We start from the raw sequence: 20,703 nt of genomic DNA, 5'->3' as shown, positions 1-20,703 counted from the left end.
ACAAGAGTCCAAAAGAGAAAATGCTGGAAAATCTCAGCAGGCCTGGCACCATCTGTAAGGAGAGAAAAGAGCTGACGTTTCGAGTCCAGGTGACCCTTTGTCAAAAGCTGGACTCAAAACGTCAGCTCTTTTCTCTCCTTACAGATGCTGCCAGACCTGCTGAGATTCTCCAGCATTTTCTCTTTTGGTTTCAGATTCCAGCACCTGCAATAATTGGCTTTCAAGGAGCCCACAAGAGTCCCGCTATTTGCTACGGCCACCCGCTTCACGCCTTAGAAGGGAGGCAGCAAGAGGAGCCTGAGTATTTTTCCACAAGGAGGAATCAGGCAGAGAATTGTCTCTCAGCAACCTACATGCTATCAGCTCAAAACTGCCAGTAATACAAGAGCTTTGGAATTTGGCTGCCTGAATGCTTTCTCAGGCTTGACTTGGCAGTATAGTCTGTGGACACCTAGAAACAGGAAGAAAATAATAAACGCTGAACTCCAAAAGTCATTTTATTGGACAGCCACTATAAGTTCAAACCAGCTCCCATATGAGGCTATTTATATGTTTCAACTTACAAAAATAGAACAGCAGTTACACAATAAATTCCAATAAAATTAGTAATCTTGCACATTCATTAGGCTCTGTGGATGCAATCTTCCTTCATTCTAGTGCAGATTAATTTAGCAAATATCAGCAGACCATCAAACTGGCAAAAATGTCTTTCAAGCTATAATGAGAGCTCCTTTTTAACTGAAACATTCTTCTACCTTGAGGGAGAGTCAAAAAGAAACATGATTGCACATTATTAACGATTCAAAGTAATCGCTAAGGAAGTTGTACTGATCTTGCCTGTGATGACAGGAGGAGTGCTGCAATTGGCCTCAGTGCCTCTGGACAAAAGAGGGGGAGAAGAAGATCAGCCAGGGTTCTGGCTCCCAATTGCTATGAAGCCAGTGTTGCTGACAGGAGCATTTGTGTAGGTATAACAGGCCGGGTTAGAGCAAGCAATTCTGCAGGCAAATGACATGGGCAGCACGGTGTCACAGTGATTAGCACTGATGCCTCACAGAGCCAGGGACTCTGTTTGCATGTGCTCCCTGTGTCTGCATAGGTTTCCTCCGGGTGCTCCGGTTTCCTCCCACAATCCAAAAATATGCAGGGTAGGTTGATTGGCAATGCTCAATTGCCCAATAGCGGGTTAGCAGGGTAAATACGTGGGGTTACGAGGATAGGGCCTGGGTGGGATTGTTGTTGGTGCAGACTTGATAGGCCAAATGGCCTCTTTCTGCACTGAAGGGATTTTATGATTCTATTCTTTTCTCCCTCGTGTTCTTATCTAGTTATCTAGTCAAGCATGAGCTTAATGGATATTTTATATATTTTCTGCGTGGGTCTCCTCCGGGGGCTCCGGTTTCCTCTCACAGTGCGGGTTAGATGGATTGGCTGCGGTAAATTGTCCCCTAGTGTCAGGGGGATTAGCAGGGTAAATTACATGGGGGTACGGGGATAGGGCCTGGGTGGGATTGTGTGATCGGTGCAGTCTCAATGGGCCGAATGACCTCCTTCTGCGCTGCATCTGTTTGATTCTCTGAGATTAGGGTGATCTCTGACTTGTTTACATACACCTGTCTTTGCCCCATATCCCATAATACCTTTGATTGACAAAAATATCTATCACTCTCAGATTTAAAGTTGATTTAGCATTGACTGCCACTTGAAGGAGAGTGTTCCAAATTTCTGCCACTTTGTGTGTGAAGAAGCGTTTCCGAATTTCACCCTGAACGGTCTTGCTCGAATTGTTAGCTGTGGATCCCTAGCCCAGACACCCCAACCAGTGGGGATAGATTTTCCTAGTGTATTCCATCTGTTCACCTTCACATCTTGAAACCCTCAATCAACTCACCCCTTAACCTTCAAAGTTCCAGCAAATATAATCCTAATTGTAAAATATTTATTTTATTTATCATCAGTGTCACAAATAGGCTTTTATTAACACTGCAATGAAGTTACTGTGAAAATCCTCTAGTTGCCACATTCTGGCGTCTGTTCGGGTGCACTGAGGAAGAATTTAACAAAGAACAAAGAAAAGTACAGCACAGGAACAGGCCCTTCGGCCCTCCAAACCTGTGCCGATCATGATGCCCTAACTAAACTTAAAAAAAACCCTTGCCCTTACTCGGTCTGTATCCCGCTATTCCCTCCCTATTCATGTACCCATCCAGATGCCTCTTAAATGTTGCTAATGCACCTGCTTCCACCACCTCCTTTAGCACGGCCAATGCACCTAACCAGCACGTCTTTCAGACTGTGGGAGGAAACCGGAGCACCCGCAGGAAACCCATGAAGACGCGGGGAGAATATGTGGACTCCGCGCAGACAGTGACCCAAGCCAGGAATCGAACTCAGGTTCCTGGCGCTGTGAGGCAGCAGTGCTAACCACTGTACTGCCCTGCGGACACTAGGAATTTGAATATAACAAAATACACAACATGTCTGACAGCATCTGTGAAGACAGAGGCAGAGTTAACGTGCAGATGTTTCCAATCCTTGCCGCCTGTGGGATCTTCCGGTCCCTCAAAGGTGATCCTCTCGCGGCGGTTACCCAGGCAGTGAGACGAGCAAGTCACGCAAAATGCCACAGACCTCGGCAGGACTGGAAGATCCTGCCAGCGGCCAATGGTGAGCCTCCTCCGCTGTCGGGAAACACGCTGCTTGGGGGCCGGAAAATCCCACCCAATGTTTCGGGCGGATTACCATTCATCAGCTCAGCACCTTGGGTTCCGATGAAAGGTTAATGTCCTGAAGTGTTCACTCTGTTTCTCTCTCCACTGACGCTGCCGACCTTGCTGAGTATTTCCAGCGCTTTCTGTTCTTATTATCCTAGTTTGTGTAACATTTCCTCGTAACTTAACTCTTGGAGTTTAAGCATCAACTGAACCATCGAATGACAAGTCAGCTCATGGGGCATTTGCAGCCATTTTAAAACACTGGATAGAATAATTAGATGTAAGTGCTTTTCAGGATGGTACATCAAAATGAAGCGAGGTCTTGCTCACATACCAGGAAATTCACTTTGAAACAAATGTCGCCCATTTGAGGCAACATTAGCACTACAAATTACACAAACTGTTATTTGTATGGCGGGTTGGTTTAGTGTTGTTTTGAACATATCATATAACTTCTGTGCACAAATTGTACACTGGAATAAACTTCAGACACCAGCTCAGTTTATTCCAATGTTGAAAGGCTACAATTTAGTGGGTGTCAGTCTACGCAAAGTACTGGAATTCTAGATCGAACCCGAAGAAGATATTACTACACAACTCCTCCCCCCCTCATTCTACCACCTCCCCTCAAAGTCAACCCATTATTACGCTCTTTTAACCAGACTTGAAAAGCAAAACAAATCCTAATCTCAATTAAATTACACTTTTATCCTAAACTACCACCTTAATTCTGCATAAAACCAAACACTGGAATGAGCTAATTAATTTTGCTGATTGGGGTTTAAGTAGCCGCACTGAACACATTTCCAAATGAGTACTCTGGGCTGGGCCTTGTTGGCCCTCTTGTACTGGTCTCAGGGCTGGAGAGAATATTGCAGGGAGGTACTTGCTCCTCCTCTTCTGTCTGCCGCATTTTAATGAAAAACTTTCCGGGGGTGGAGGAGGATGAGAGCGATTATCCAATTTGAAAAATACTGTTGACTCCTCTGCTCGCATCCCCCCAGGAAAGAGAAAACATCTCCAGAACTTCACTTGGAATGTGCACAGTCTGTAGTTAATTCAAACTGACTCCTTCCAGCTCCCCCAGATCTAATGGTGGGCAGCCTGCTATCCGGGGGCCACATGCAGCCCACCTTCTTAAGTTCATAAGATATAGGGGCAGAATTAGGCTGTTCAGCCCATCGAGCCCTCCCTGCCATTCGATCATGGCTGATATGTTCCTCCTCCCCATTTTCCTGCCTTCTCCCCAAAATCCTTCAACCCATTACCAATTAAAAATGTACCTAATTCCTCCTTAAATTTACTCACTGTCTCAGCACCCACTGCACTTTGGGATAACAAATTCCACAGATTCACAACCCTTTGGGAGAAGTAGTTTCTCCTTTACCCCTTATCCTAAGACTATCACCTCTCGTCCTAGAATGCCCCACAAGAACCCATCTATCTGGGTTCTGAGTGCGGCCCACGAGACATTTTAGAAATCATAGAAATCGTAGAAACCCTACAGTACAGAAAGAGGCCATTCGGCCCATCGAGTCTGCACCGACCACAATCCCACCCAGGCCCTACCCCCATATCCCTACATATTTTACCCGCTAATCCCTCCCAGGACACTAAGGGGCAATTTTAGCATGGCCAATCAACCTAACCCGCACATCTTTGGACTGTGGGAGGAAACCAGAGCACCTGGAGGAAACCCACGCAGACACGGGGAGAATGTGCAAACTCCACACAGACAGTGACCCAAGCCGGGAATCGAACCCAGGTTCCTGGAGCTGCGAAGCAGCAGTGCTAACCACTGTGCTACCGTGCCGCCCTTGACCGCTGACCGTTGGCCCCGCGCAGGGTTGCCACATTCCGCTGATTTCTGTCTGTGTTGTTTTTTTTTCCTACCTGCATGACTGAAGTGATTCACACGTAAAGCGAGGGCAAGTGAAGTGAGGCGCGTGCTGACTGACCACAGCACTGACTGTGAGAGCCCTGCACTCCCTCTGCGGCCAAAGTGTCAATATTTCTTTTGTTTTTACCATTTTAAGTTGATGACATTATAAATGATTAAGCATTTTCTGTAACTCATTATGAAATATTCAATGTGTATTAAATATATTTAATCATATTCATGGCGGTTATGGTTAGTGAACAAGTCCGATTTCAATCTTGCAATCACCTGAGATGAAGGAGGGCCACTCATGTGACCCTCACCCCAGCCTAGATTGCCCATCACTGGTCTAACCCTAACCTCTGACCAAAAACTGATTGATCTAATAAATGAAGAATCTTTGAACTGACTGGAGTAGATGGTACATCCAATTACGGGTGGCATGGTGGCACAGTGGTTAGCACTGCTGCCTCACAGCGCCAGGGACCCGGGTTCGATTCCCGGCTTGGGTCACTGTCTGTGTGGAGTTTGCACGTTCCCCCAGTGTCTGTGTGGGTTTCCTCCGGGTGCTCTGGTTTCCTCTCACTCCAATGATGTGCGGGTTAGGTGGGTTGGCCATGCTAAATTGTCCCTTGGTGTCAGGGGGACTAGCTCGAGTAAATGCATGGGGTTATGGGGATAGGGCCTGGGTGGGATTGTGGTTGGTGCTGACTCGATGGGCTGAATGGCCTCCTTCTGCACTGTAGGATTCTATGATTAACTGATGCATGACTTCTCCCGTCTTTCATGTACTTTACACAGGTAAGGAAAGAATGACTGTTTCCTGAACAATACCTTTCACATTAATTAAAGTACAAAAGGCTTTCCATGCTCTCCATGCTTGCTGGCAGCAGGTCAGAGTGTGACAGAGAAAGTCAGATTAACATTTTTGAGTGAGGCAGAACTCTCCCAGATTTCTACATCAGTGCGCAGTCATTTGTGATCCTGCCTTACGTCTGCACCCTCATGTTGAAGGGCATTTACTGTTTTCCACTGTGGCATCACTCCCATCTTATCACGAACACGTGACGAATACTCATCCTCACTAACTAGTGCTGTCTGCAAAATTTGCTCTGCTTTTAAAGGCAGTGTCTGTTCTCTAGGACACACTGGGCTAAGGCTCTCCTTCACCCGCCTCTGTTTCTTAGCATTAAGTGCTGCCTTCTCATTGCTGTTCTATTGGTGAAAGTTAAAAAGAGATCCCTGTGAATCTGGTGTCCATGCCACATTGGTGCACAACTCGGAACATTATTTTTGCACCAACAAGATTATCAGTCCCGCTGTGCAACTTTGACAAAGACTTGGCCCAGCTAGAATGGGTCGGCTGGCCTCTTTCTGTGCTGTAGCCATCTTCTGGTTCTAGAGTCGCAGGCCCTAATTCAGTGGGTGAACTAAGCATTTGCGTGCAATGTACTGAACATTACGGTAAATGATGACTCTTGATTTGTTTCAGAGACATTCCTGGCAGTCTTTTGTCACCAGGTGTTGACACCATCCAGCCAGCAGCTGTTGGGTGGAACACAGGAAACTTGCCATGGAAAATTTACCCTCATTCCGCGCGGAGCAAAAATGCTCATTTATCTTTGACAATTTGTCCTTGTCCTCTGTGAAAAATTACCAAAATCAAGTAATGATCTGATCCTCCCCGTTTGTCATTTCCTGCTTACATTTTAATCTTAGACCACAGCTGAATCATCACTTAGTGTTCCAAGATGTGTAGGTTAGGGGGATTAGTGGGGTCAATACGTAGGGCCACGGGGATAGGGCCCAGGTAGGATGCTTTGTTGGAGATTCAGTGCAGACTCTGTAGGGATTCTATGATTCCTCTATGATCACTGGATAACTGGAAGCTGCTCCTGATATTTTCAATGTGGCCAATAATTGTGACTTTTGAAACTTGTGCACATGGTATGTGTGCAATGATTGAGAAACGTTCCATAGATTGGATCCTGGACAGAGTGTTCTTTCTGTTAGCTAGAAATTGTTTTTGAGTTTGACATACATCTTAAAAGAGAAAAGTCTACTATGGACTGGAATTCTCCGAGCTTGCCGGTAGCCGGGATTATCCGGTCCCGCTGCTGTGAGTGGAGATTTGGCTGAGTGCCAAATTCTCCATGCTCGCTGGCAGTGGCAGTGGTAGTGATGGCCGCACTGGTGGGACTGGAGGCCATTGAAACCCTGGCACTGCCAGCCTGGCACTGCCCACTGGGCGCGGGGCAATGTCAGGGATGTGGGACCTAAGGGAAGGGTCGGGTACTGAATAGGGCAGGCACGTGCCAGGGCGGGGTCATGATGGGGAGGTGTGGGGGGGGGGTTGGTGGGGGGACTACAGTGCCTTGGGAGATTGGGACACCTGCGCAAAAGTACCTCTACAGCTAAGCAGCCAGCTTCCTGGTGAGATTAGGCTTCACCCATTCCCCCTTGCTGGTGAGAGTCACATTTTACCTCATTTTCTTTCTAAGTGCCGTATGATTACATCTTGCAGCTCACAATTCTCTCCCGTTTTCACTCATGTTCGGCACTTAGTATTTCTTTGCTAAAATCACCCCCCTGGAGTCTGGGAAAATTGTGACAAATGGATTAGACTGGTTTAATAATGGTACTACATGCAGGAAAGCAGATACAAAAATGGTCCAATATGGTAACACAAAAAGATAATCTGAATGTTTTCTCCAGGAATAACATTCCGGGAAGAATTCTTCCAATTCCCCCATCGTTCGAAGGTGGGCATTGCAGGGGGGGGGGGGGGGGGGCGGGGGGGGTGTGGGGGGAATATGGTGGGAAGCCCCGAAATCGGTTTCACACCAGCAACAATTTACCGAGGGATCATCCGCTGATACCCTCCATGGTGAGTCGGGAAACCCACTGGAGGCCGGCGTGAAACTAATTTGCATCCCGTTAATGTGACACGGATGACGGTTCATTCTGGGGAAACTGCTCAAAGGTCCCACAACTATTATCCTTTGTGTCACCCGACCCAAATAACATTGAGATTCATTGACGAAGAAATCAAATTTACAAGAGTGAAAGTAACTGGGTCAACGTCCATTTCTCAATCCATGTTCTAAGCGTTGTAAAGAGTCCTATCATCAACAGCACTCGTTCAAAGAATGGCAATGGAACATAAAAAAATAGAAAAAAAATCAACCGCTCGAAATCTGTAACAAAAGAGAAAATTCTAGAAATGTGATCAATTCTATAGGGAGTAAAAAAAAGGATATGTACCTGAAACATTAACCTTCCTCAGTTCTTAACCTGTCTTTTCCTTCATGACCTGTGGGGCATATCTAACCAATTCTGAGGCTCTTTGCGATTAGCTTATGTCTCTCTAATATATGTCTCTCTAATGTAATTACATTTGAATAGAAGAGGGGTAAAGAAAAGAAATTGGGGGAAACTACAGCAAGGGGAATAAAACAAGAAAAGTCACAAATCTTAAAAAAATCTTAACTCGTGCAATATTACTCACCAGATTTTTAAAGTTTATTTATTAGTCACAATTAGGCTTACATTAACACTGAAATGAAGTTACTGTGAAAATCACCCAGTTGTCACACTCCGGCACCTGTTCGGGTACACTGAAGGAGAATTTAGCATGGCCAATGCACCTAACCACCATGTCTTTCGGACACAGAATCCCTACAACCTGCAGTGACAACAGTCCCACCCAGGCCCTAGCCCCGCAACCCCATGCATTTACCCTGCTAGTCCCCCTGAATCTAGGTGGAAATTTTGCATGGCCAATCAACCTAACCTGCACATCTTTGGACTGTGGGAGGAAACCGGAACACCTGGAGGAAACCCACGCAGACACAGGAAGAACATTCAAACTCCGCACAGACAGTGACCCAAGGCTGCTATTGAATCTGGGTCCCCGGCGCTGTGAGGCAGCAGTGCTAACCACCGTGCCACCACTTCATTGGCAGAATTTTTCAGATGCCCCAGACAGACGGCAGCCTCACCAATACCAACTGCTGTGCAGCCACTTAACATTTGGCGGGGTTTTCATTGCTTCAGTGAGACTACTACCCCCATCTGGGAGAAGGTCCTACCTTAGGGAGCTGCCGGCCAGTTGGATAGCTTGCAGCTCTGTCATCCTGGCAGTGGTTTGAGTGGTGGCCATTACTGGGACTACAGGCAGTCCCTGAAGAACAGGTTACGGAAGTCAGCAGAGTCAGGGTAAGTGGGCAAGACCTGAATGGCAGGCCCCAGTGAGGCGGGGGGGGGAACCAGGTTTGAGGGGCTGTGTTTGAGGGCTGAAGGGAAGGTGTGACCACGGGGGAGGATGAGTGGGCCCAAGAGACCACCAAAGGAGCTACCTTTCCTTGTGCAAAACAAGCCCACATAGCTAAACCTGTTGGACAAACGACTGGTGTGGGATGTCCCTTGCTGTGGGTAAAATAGTGACGGGGTGGGGGGGGGGGGGGGGGTGGTGGTGGTGAGGCATTTAAGTGCATGTAGGCTACCCGTCACCTCTACCGACCCCTGTTAAATGTGAGGCAGGTCAAGGGCAGTCGGGTCGGCAAGTGGTGGGAAGCTGGGATCAGGATATTGAGTTTGATGATCAGTCATGATCAAAATGAATGGCGGAGCAGGCTCGAAGGGCCGAATGGCCTACTCCTGCTTCTAGTTTCTATGTTTTTATGTTTCTAAGAAGGATGCGCACGAGATGATACAACCCCTCCCATCTTCAAAACTGCTAGCGGGGGGGCTGTAAAATTCCACCTCGTGTTGCAGGACAGCACTTGATTTACACGTATGAGGAATTAGTCTTACCAAAGGCTGAGAGAAAAATAGACACTCTCTTTCACTGTTTAAACCCTGGGACATTTCCATGACTTTTCGTTTGGGTGAAGCTAAGATTCAGTCAGTTTGCCCTACCTCATTGGAATGAGTCCTGTTCTGATGTTTGGCTCGATCCGATGCGTTGGAGAATGCTTTGTTACAGCCTTCATGTTCACAAACATATGGTTTCTCCCCTGTGTGCGACCTCAGGTGAGTCTTCAAGTTCTCAAGTCGTGAGTACGCTTTACTGCAGCCCTCAAACTGGAGAGACAGAGAGAGAGAAGCAAAAATCACATTTAAAAGACAAGCCTGGGGCGAAGCATCGCACAGAAGTGTACTCTGGTGTTGAGTCAATGGCCAAGAAAGTTATATTAGCTTGAGCAGATCATTTCAAACTGCTGGCTCCCTGAGGGGATGAATGCATCACCCGATGTGATATTGAGTCATACAAAGCAGGATACTTCCTGCCAGTTTTGTCCTCCAGCCAGCTGCTTGTCAACACAGGACAGCAGCCCCAATAGCAGCTCTCTCTGTGCTTGCTGTCTCCCCCCGCCGCTACCTCCTGAATGACCCCTCCCCACTGCAACACCCTTGACAACAAGACCGGTATGCAGGGAGACAAATCTCCACCTCTTCTCCTCCACTACTGACTATGTTAACCTGTTACCAACTGTCAGGAACCGCTAGTTTATGCGTTGCCTCAACTTGCTCCACCGATTCATAGAACGCCTACAGTATAGAAGGAGGCCATTCGGTCCATCGAGTCTGCACCGACCACAATCTCACCCAGGCCCTATGCCCGTAACCCCACACATTTACCCTGCTAATCCCCCTGACACTAAGGGTCAATTTAGCACGGCCAATCAACTTAACCCGTGCACATCTTTGGACTGTGAGAGGAAACCTACACAGACACGGGGAGAAAGTGCAAACTCCAGACAGTGACCCGAGGCCGGAATTGAACCCGGGTCCCCGGCACTGTGAGGCAGCAGTGCTAACCACTGTGCCGCCCTTGTGCAATTTATCCAGTGAAAATCAAATCATTAAAGATTCCGAATGGAAGATCCTTCTTCTAACATTACTGCGGAAGCTCTCGGAGAAAATAAGGTGTACTTGTTCTCGATGCAGTTGGTTTGCAAGGCCAGAGGCTAACTAAATGACTTATGCTAGGCTGCAGGCATTAGCATCTGACGCCAATTATTTGTGGAGAAGTGGGCTGTGACCAAATCCATCATCAGGCAGCAGTTGGCTGACAGCGAGCGTGAACTGCGGGGAGGGAAGCGTTTCATGAATGGAAGGGCCTGTTCCTCGGCATGCTCGGAAAGTTCTGGAGTTAATGGACCAAATGTCAGAAAAAAAAACACACAAATCCGCTCCCTCATTTGGAGGACTGAGAGAAGAACCTCTCGTTTGCTGAAGTTAATTTGAAAGAGATGTAGCCGGAAGCGGTGATTTTCTCCAGGTTTCCGTGGGCGTTGAGGGACGGTGGATTGAGGAAATTATTCAAATCCAGCCTCTGGGAGAATTAAAGATCCAGTTTGCAGTTTGGAGATCGCAGCCCTCATTCCATCACGCTCAATCACACAGCTCTAGATGTCCGACAACAAGACCTCGGACTATTAAATAAGCACTTGGCACCAAACTGGTAACCGAGGAAAATAATAAACATGAAAAAGTGTAAACTTTGGAATTCCGAAATAAACACTGGGATGGTAAAAGTAGAGAGGGTTAGACATCAGCTGACAGAGAAAGAACTGTTTAATATTTCAGATGGACCACCTTCTTTAAAACTGACAAAATAATTCCTTTGCAAGTCTTTCCTTTCCGGTTGTTCATGACCAGTTATATATTGGGAGCACTTTCTGGTCTTATTAAAGGAAATCATGTTGGGAAAAACGGATATTTCTACAAAGTAAACTCCAGAAAAACTGGAATCAGTAAATATTGACAGATGAGTGAATCAAAGTTCAATATGATCTGTGTGAGTGGGCTTTATTTGGCTTTTCCCAGATTCGGTCAGCATACGCTAGGCAGGGGAAAAACAAAAGGCAGATTTTAACATTGGCAATGTTGCTAACGCTCGTAACTTTGCACCATTTCAATGCTGCACAGTTCGGAGGGGCAGTAATTCCCTCATCCTCTCTCTTCTTCCTAACTCTGTGAACTCTGGGTATCTTTCCCAGGAGTTAAGTTTTAAATTTATTTATTGGTGTCACAAGTAGGCTTACATTGACACTGAAATGAAGTTACTGTGAAGATCCCCTATCACACAGTGAAAATTGAGCCAATATTTCTAGAAAGCAAAACACCCAGGTGAACTGGTCTGTTAAGTAAAATATCCAGAAGCTTAAATAAGTACAACAGCAATTCTTTGTTAAGTTTACTTATTTATGAGTGTCACAGGTTGGCTGACATTAACACTGCAATGAAGTTACTGTGAAAATCCCCGAACCGCCACACTCTGATGCCTGTTCGGGAACACTGAGGGAGAATTTAGCATGGCCAACGCACCTAACCTGCACGTCTTTCAGACTGTGCTAAATTCTCCCTTAATGTACCCGAACAGGCGCCGGAATGTGGCGATTAGGGGATTTTCACAGCAACTTCATTGCAGTGTTAATGTAAGCCTACTTGTGACACTAACAAATAAACTTAAAACTTAAACTACACATCTTTTACAATTTATCATGGGCAATGCACCTAAGCAGCACATCTTTCGGACTGTGGGAGGAAACCGGGGCATCCGGAGGAAATCCACGCAGACATGCAGACTCTGCGCAGACGGTGACCCAAGCTGGGAATCGAACTCAAGGTCCCTGGCGCCGTGAGGCAGCAGTGCTAACCACTGTGCCACCCACTTTGCATGATTACTGGGGGGGGAGGGGGGTGGTGGTGGCTTGGAGAATGCTATTGAGGTCAGTTTAAAGGTGGGAGGGGCGGTGGGAGTGGGGTGTGGGAGAGTGAGGTGTGGGGCTTCAGGATGCTATTGAGGTCAGTTTAATGGTGTGCCCAGGTTGCACTGCGTGGAATGGGATAGGCTCAATGGGCCCGTTGGTCTTTTGCAGTTCAGTTACCTATCTCCCTATTAAACTAACAGAGCAAAATCAACAAATCTTTAACAGAAATGTGAACATTGGCGATGCAGCAAAGGCAAATTTTATCAGAAATACCTAGCGCTTTAGCACTGCGGTCACACGACAAAGTATGATTCTATCGTTTTCGGAGTTTTGTTGTTTGAGCCTTTGTGCGTTTTGGGGTTTAAAGTTAATCTGTTCTCACTGGTACATGAAGAAGGTTTGGTGGAAAGGAAGGAGTTGGGATTTCAATCGGGGTGGGAACAGCTGCTGCCTAACTTTCAAAAACTGGTATTATTTCAATCAGGGAGCATTTATTCTCAATTGGCAAATACAAATGAGTCTGAGATATCGCATAACTCTCATAAATGAGGCAGATTTGAAAAGCTCTTCCAGCAGGCCTCCCTGCAAAGTTTTTATCCAGAGGAAAATATTCCAGGCTACATCCATGCCAACTTCCTACAGCATTCCTTTGGATTCTTGGAACAATTCCCATACAATCCTTCCAAATTTTGCAGTTCGGCAAGTTAAATGGGGATATTTTCTGTGTGACTGTTGCATTTGTAGACTTGCATTAACAGGCCACAAGTCCAATGTGTGCATATGTACTTATTTCAGGAATAAGTTAATTAGTTAAATTATTTTTAAAAAGCCGCGATTAGTTTTCATTTAACAATCCTTGGCATGCCGTGGAAGCACTGAACTGGATCTGGCACCACTGTGTAAATTGTGTGAGGATTTTACACACACAGAAAAGCCTGAAAAGACATGTGGCCGAGAGGTTCATTTTGGCCTGGTTTTCAGACTCAAAATAGATGGCATGCTGAGCGTGTACAGCAGAGGCCAGAGGCCCAAGCCTTGCCCCGAACTGGGCCCGAGGAATCAGTAGCATATTGCCAGCAAGCTGCGGACAGTAGCTGGAGGCAGTTTGCTGATTCTATGAGGATATAATGGGGGCAGGGTGCCAGTCATACAGAGGCCCAGGTGTTGCAAGTGGGGGGGGCGGGGGGGGTTGGTTGGTGAAAGGATTGGCAAAGGTGGTGAGGGGATGCTCAGGAGTTGTGAGGGGGGAGTATTGGTGATTGGGGGAGGGGGTGTGATAGAAAGAGAGTCACAATTGGGAGTGGGGGAAAGAGGGACATGGGTGTCGCTGGCTGGCCAGTATTTATTGCCCATCCTTGATTGCTCTTGGGAGGGCAGTTGAGAGTCAAACACAATGCTGTGACTCTGGAGTCACATGTAGGCCAGGCGAGGTAACCAGGCAGATTTCCTTTCCTAAAGGACATGAGTGAACCAGGTAGGTTTTCCTCCCAATCGACGATGGTTTCATGGTCATCAGTAGGATTCTTAATTCCAGATATTCTTTTTTATTGAATTCAAATTCCACCATCTGCCGTGGCAGATCCCCATCAGCTGAGTTTCTGGATTAATAGTCGAGCAACGATATCACTAGGCTATCACCTAGTGTGAATGGGAGTGCAGTCAACCAGCAATGTTAGGAGGACCGATCATGGGAATGCCTGATCCTGAGGTCAGCCAGCCCGATCATGGCAGGGGATGGTCCCAATTGTTGGGGAGTCAGTCTGAATTGTTGGGGGGGAGGAGGGGGTGGGTGGGGGGTTGATCATAGGGAATGGTTTCCAATGTGGGGCATGAAGGGTCTGTAATATGGGTTGGGGAAGGGAGGGGCTCAGGCCCGATCAAGAGAGGCAATCCTAATTGTGGGAAGAGGTGGGGTTCGATTATAGGGGAGGGGTCTGATCATGGGGGAGGGTTTCTAATTAGGGGAGGTCCAATTGTGGGGAGGAGGGTTCCAATCGTGTGGGGAATCATTTCATGTGGGCACTCCAATCGTGAGGGGGATTCAGATCTGCTTGTGTGGAGGATCCAATTATGGAAAGTGTGGGGGAGGGGGGTGAAGCTAGTTGGGGAAATGGAGGGGGTGGGGATGGGAGAGGAATGCGGAGGGGTTGTATATGCAGAGGCCGAACAAAATCAATCTTCAGGATAGCTGTGGATCTCTTCCACTCCTCCCAGCCCTGATTTAATTCAGTATGTGAGAAAAATACATCTTGTTCATGAATTATGGGGTATTCGCATGCCTGGAGTCAGCACAACAAAGATAGGCCCATAGGGTCCCTACAATGCAGATAGAGGCCATTCAGCCCACTGATTCTGTACTGACCCTCTGCAAGTGCATCCCACCCAGGCCCTCCCCTCCACCCTATCCCCATAGCCCTATGCTTTTACCATGGCCAATCCACCTAACCTGCACATCTTTGGACACTAAGGGGCAATTCATCATGGCCAATCCACCTAACCTGGACTGTGGGAGGAAACCGGAACACACGGCACGGTAGCACAGTGGTTAGCACTGCTGCTTCACAGCTCCAGGGACCTGGGTTCGATTCCCGGCTTGGGTCACTGTCTGTGTGGAGTTTGCACATTCTCCTCGTGTCTGCGTGGGTTTCCTCCGGGTGCTCCGGTTTCCTCCCACAGTCCAAAGATGTGCGGGTTAGGTTGATTGGCCATGCTAAAAATTGCCCCTTAGTGTCCTGAGATGTGTAGGTTAGAGGGATTAGTGGGTAAAATATGTAGGGATATGGGGATAGGATTGTGGTAGGTGGGATTGTGGTCGGTGCAGACTCGATGGGCCAAATGGCCTCTTTCTGCACTGTAGGGTATCTATGATCTAAGGAACACCCGGAGGAAACCCACGCAGACACAGGGAGAACGTGCAAACTCCACACAGACAGTGGCCCGAAGCTGGAATCAAATCCGGCTCCCTGGCGCTGTGAGGCAGCAGTGCTAACTACTGTGCATCTGTTAAATGTGTTTCTTAGTACGTATTCACTTGTTTCAATGTTTCCAATGTTATAGTGGCCATTTTGCCTCCCTATTCCCCAGTGGCCTATTGGCTCAGACAATGGTTTATCCATCCAATCTTTAGTAGTTTAGTTGTGGGGCGGGGAGATCGATCTCTACCTCCCGGCAGTCTCAATGCAATATGCATCCAAATCCCTGGTGGGTGAGGGCAGTTTATTTTCTCATTCTGCCACTGTCCTTAATGCACATCAGACGATTCAAATTTTTGACCTTCTGGGGGTGAAATGATTGAATCGACCCAGTAAAACAAACCCGTCTAAAACAAGATGGGTTAACGCCTTTGCTGAAATAATTACCTTCTTCACAGAGCATGAGCGCAACCCCTCTGAAACCACTGCCATCAGATGCCACTCTTAATAATTAGCGTGCGACTATTAAACCTCCAACTTTGACGAGATACTGTTCTCAGGCAGTCAGCCGTGCGAAAACCTACTGCGAGGCGAACACAGCAGAATGTTTTCCTCAAAATGACCGGAGGACTAATATTTATGGGTAAAGGAATAGGAAAGCTGCACTGAACCTTTGGCTATAAAGTAGGGCAGCACGGTGGCACAGTGGTTAGCACAGCTGCCTCACAGCGCCAGGGACCTGAGTTCGATTCCCGGCTCGGGTCACTGTCTGCATGAAGTCTGCACGTTCTCCCCATGTCTGCGTGGGTTTCCTCCGGGTGCTCCAGTTTCCTCCCACAGTCCGAAAAACATGCGGGTTAGGTGCATTGGTCATGTTAAATTCTCCCTCAGTGTACCCGAACAGACTCTGGAGTGTGGGGATTTTCACAGTAATGTCACTGCAGTGTTAATGTAAGCGTACTTGTGACACTAATCAATAAACTTAAATCCCTCCATAGGTAAACATTAAGGATGGGATTTCCCACCCACTCCTGTGGCGTGTTTTGTGGTAGCAGAGGAGGCCTGCCATTGGCCGCCGGCAAGATTTTCCAGGCCCGCCGATGTTAATGGGGTTTCCCATTGTTTGCATCAGAAGATACCATTGGGCCGGGAAGAGCCGGAAAATACCGCCCTGAGTTCATTGTGCTGAGCAACAGAATTGCTGTTGAAACATCCTTGAAGTCCAGACATTTGGGAACAAACTGCTTTCATTTTTAACACACCTTTACACAATCTATCAACCTTTTAACCACTCTGCCAGGTAGCAAGTATTTATGCTGATTTAAAAAATACACATCGACTGTTCTACTTGCAGAGTAAAAAAAAAAATTCATGAAATAATAATTAAAGTGCAATAGCTTTTCATCCCCTGAGCCAAAGCTCGTTGGCATTTTTATTCATCATCCTATTTTTAAAAAAGTGTCGAAATCAGAGCAGAATAACAGTTTTTGTGACCTTGGGACATATATTCAGCAGACACCGTACATCCAAGAGACATTCCCGCAAGACAAGGGTCAGAATTTTCCGGCCAGTAAGGACGGGGAATTTGACGCTCAGCCAAACCTTCGTTCACTGCAGCGGGAGCATAGTATCCCGCTGGTGTGAACAGCCGGAAAATGCTGCCCTTAGAGCGGAATTTTCCAGCCCCAACACCGGCTGGCATCGTTGCAGGTGAGGCGGGAAAATGTGGATAGCTGCTGACTCTTAACGAATCTCCCAATTTTCCCGTTCCTCTCGCCGGCATTACCCGCCAGTGTTGGGGTTGGAAATTCCACCCTAAAATGTGTTGTTGTGCAGGGAAATTGCCACGTTAATTGATATTTTGCTTTTTTATCTTTCTGATTTAGAGTCACAGGGTCTTAGAGGTTTACAGCATGGAAACAGGCCCTTCGGCCTAACTTGTTACCTTTTTATTGGTTAGTAAACTTTCTGAATTCATCATTTAAAGTGTCTGGATAAGTCTCTGGACCTGAGGTGATTTATGATTGAGGGTTATTGTAAACAAGTGAACCCCATAAGTGACGGGGCCATGGAAATAGGGGATGTTCAAGAGGCCAGAATTGGAGGAAAGCAGAGATCACAGAGGGTTGTTGGGCTGGAAGAGGGAAGGCCTTGGAGGGAGTTGATCACTAGGATGAGAATTTTAAATTTAGCCATTTGGTAGGACAGAACTTAGCCTACTAAAAAAAAGGAGACATACTGTCTCAGGTTTTAGTCTTGCACTAATCAGGACAGATCACAAGATTACCAATAGTAACGGGAACAACAATTTATACTGCATGGGAAGAGAATGCCGAAGAGTGTGCTCCATTTTCATTCTTCACTGTGCTGAATTAGCCGATCTCCCCTATGGCAAGAGGAGGGCATCGACAGTTGACATTGCTGGGGGGCGGGGGGGTGTTTTACGTTCACTGGTGTCCAGTATTCCAAATGGATGTCATTAAAGGAACTGGTTATTCTAATATATGATTTCCTTCAGGCTCCAGTATTCTGCTTAAGTTCATTGTCAGGACTTGCGCTTGAAACAACAACAACTTGTACATATATGGCACCTTTAAAGTAGCAATATATATGCCTTAGAGGGGTATCTCCTTCAAAGTAAGGGATTTTCACAGTAACTCCACTGTAGTGATAATGTAAGCCTACTTGTGACACTAATAAATTTTTTAAAGTCTGACACCGGCCCACACGGGAAGACTGGTGACCGAAGGCTCAGTCACAGAGCTCAGTTTTACGGAGCGTCTTAAATGGGGAGAGACGGGCAGAGAGGTTGAGGGAGGAAGTTCCAGAGCTTAGGGTCCAGGCAGCTAAAAGCTTGATGGCCGATGGCGGGGCCATGGAAATAGGGGATGTTTAAGAGGCTGAAATTGGAGGAATGCAGAGATCGCAAAGGGTTGTTGGGCTGGAAGAGGGAAGGCCATGGAGGGATTTGGACACGAGGATAAGATTTTAAATTTAGTCATTTGGTAGTACAGAACTTAGCTTATGAAAAAAAAGAGATATGGGGCCCAATTTTACCATCAAGCTGCGCCCGTTTTCGGGCGCAGAAACTTGGTAAAGCCTGGGTGAGGTGAGTACAGCCATCCGCGCCTGCCTCTGCGCTGGTTCTCCTTTTACCAAGGCCCAAAAATGGCCGTCGTGACGGCCATTTAAATGCATTTGCACGCATTTAAGTTGACTTATTGGGCTGCATGCCCAACCTTACCGGCACTTCCCCCTTTGCCACCACGTTCGCCCATCTGGAATCGGTGCAAAACAGACATGCTCCACAAAAGTCCAATTCGGGCGCTTGAGTTAGTGAGGAGGTAAGTGCCTAGCGTCCAATGGCTCTTTGCTTGAGATCGGTGGGGCATGGGGGGAGGGGAGGGGGGAAGGTGGGGTCCGCTGCCACTCTGCCTGAGATCACTGAGGGGGAAGGAGGTTCCGCTACCACCCTGCCTGAGATTCGTGCGGGGGAAGGGGGAGGAGGGGCCCGCGATCGGTCTGGGTGGCGGAGGGGGGGATAAGGGGGTCCGTAATGTTGGGGGGTGGGGTAATGTCTGTGGGGGCCAGGGGGAGGCATTATCCGGCCCAAGAGCGATGTGGTAGGGGAGCTGCATTCTATCATTTTTTTGCTGCGCGTGTGCAGATGGAGGCGCTGATCGGAGCTGCAGGATTTTGGGTGCGTTAAGTCCCACCCACAGGCTTCTGCAGCATGATTCGGAATCGCTGATATTTTTGCAGGCAGAGTGCGTATGGGGGCACCTGAGAACGGGTCTAAAAGTCGGATCTGAAACACTCCCAGTTTCAAGTCCGCCCAGCACTTAGAATTAAAATGGTAAAATAGGGCCCTCTGTCTCAGCTTTTGGTCTTGCACTAATCAGGACAGGTCGCAAGATTACCAACAATAAAGGGAACAACAATTTATACTGCATGGGAAGAGAGTGCTGATTGTTGGTGAGTGGACTCTAATTGGTAAAGGCATTGCCATGGAGAATGCACCAGAGAACAGATAACTGTCAGGCTGTTGTTCCCATTCAAACCAGGCAAGTAGATGCTGACTGGTCAAGGCATTGAACAAAGAACGAAGAACAAAGAACAATACAGCACAGGAACAGGCCCTTCGGCCCTCCAAGCCCGCGCCGCTCCCCGGTCCAGGATTGAATCCTGAATCCAGGATCCCCGCCCAATTTTCCAGCCTATCTACATCCTAATATCCTATCCACCGAGCTGTCCCTCACAGCTACGATGCTTTGTTCATCACAACCTATTAACTCCCCCCCATTCCAGACCATGTGATCTCCAGGGAGAGGCGAAAACCCAGAGTGAAAACCCCAGGGCCAATATGGGGAAAATAAATCTGGGAAATTCCTCTCCGACCCCCTGAGGCGATCGAAACGAGTCCAGGAGATCACACTGGCCCTGATCAGAAAATGCATCCCAACCCTATTCATTTCCATTTCTGCTTTACGAACACCATCTGAATTCCCTGCCCCCGAGACAGGTTCCCAACTATCCGCAGTCTCGCTCTGTACTGGCACCAGCAAGATGATCATAGAATGAAGCCTTGAAACGAGAAACAAAGAACAATTAGCCCGCGCCGCTCCCTAGTCCAAACTAGACCACTCTTTTGTATCCCTCCATTCCCACTCCGTTCATATAGCTGTCTAGATAAGTCTTAAACGTTCCCAGTGTGTCCGCCTCCACCACCTTGCCCGGCAACACATTCCAGGCCCCCACGACCCTCTGTGTAAAATATGTCCTTCTGATATCTGTGTTAAACCTCCCCCCCTTCACCTTGAACCTATGACCCCTCGTGAACGTCACCACCGACCCGGGGAAAAGCTTCCCACCGTTCACCCTATCTATGCCTTTCATAATTTTATACACCTCTATTAAGTCTCCCCTCATCCTCCGTCTTTCCAAGGAGAACAACCCCAGTTTCCCCAATCTCTCCTCATAACCAAGCCCCTCCATACCAGGCAACATCCTGGTAAACCTCCTCTGTACTCTCTCCAAAGCCTCCACGTCCTTCTGGTAGTGTGGCGACCAGAACTGGACGCAGTATTCCAAATGCGGCCGAACCAACGTTCTATACATCTGCAACATCAGACCCCAACTTTTATACTCTATGCCCCGTCCTATAAAGGCAAGCATGCCATATGCCTTCTTCACCACCTTCTCCACCTGTGACGTCACCTTCAAAGATCTGTGGACTTGCACACCCAGGTCCCTCTGCGTCTCTACACCCTTTATGGTTCTTCCATTTATCGTGTAGCTCCTCCCTACATTATTCCCACCAAAATGCATCACTTCGCATTTATCAGGATTGAACTCCATCTGCCATTTCTCTGCCCAAATTTCCAGCATTGCCATGGAGAATGCACCAGAGAACAGTTAACTGTCAAGCTGTTGTTCCCATTCAAACCAGGCAAGTAGATGCTGACGAGCCAAGACAT

General features: G+C 47.5%; 1 protein-coding gene across 2 annotated transcripts in view; it reads right to left on the bottom strand.

The window, feature by feature from the left end:
• The window catches only part of gli2a (GLI family zinc finger 2a), a 433,016-nt gene that overhangs the window by 23,773 nt on the left and 388,540 nt on the right, over window positions 1-20,703 (bottom strand). For both annotated transcript variants that reach the window (XM_078227922.1, XM_078227923.1), the window contains one exon: window positions 9,514-9,678. In XM_078227922.1, coding sequence (XP_078084048.1) covers window positions 9,514-9,678 — 165 coding nt within the window. The remainder of the gene's footprint in view (window positions 1-9,513; window positions 9,679-20,703) is intronic.

The sequence above is a fragment of the Mustelus asterias genome, chromosome 14, assembly GCF_964213995.1.
Source record: "Mustelus asterias chromosome 14, sMusAst1.hap1.1, whole genome shotgun sequence".
Lineage (NCBI taxonomy): Eukaryota > Metazoa > Chordata > Chondrichthyes > Carcharhiniformes > Triakidae > Mustelus > Mustelus asterias.
Note: the sequence above shows the minus strand (reverse complement) of the source record. Positions and strands in the feature narration are given on the sequence as shown.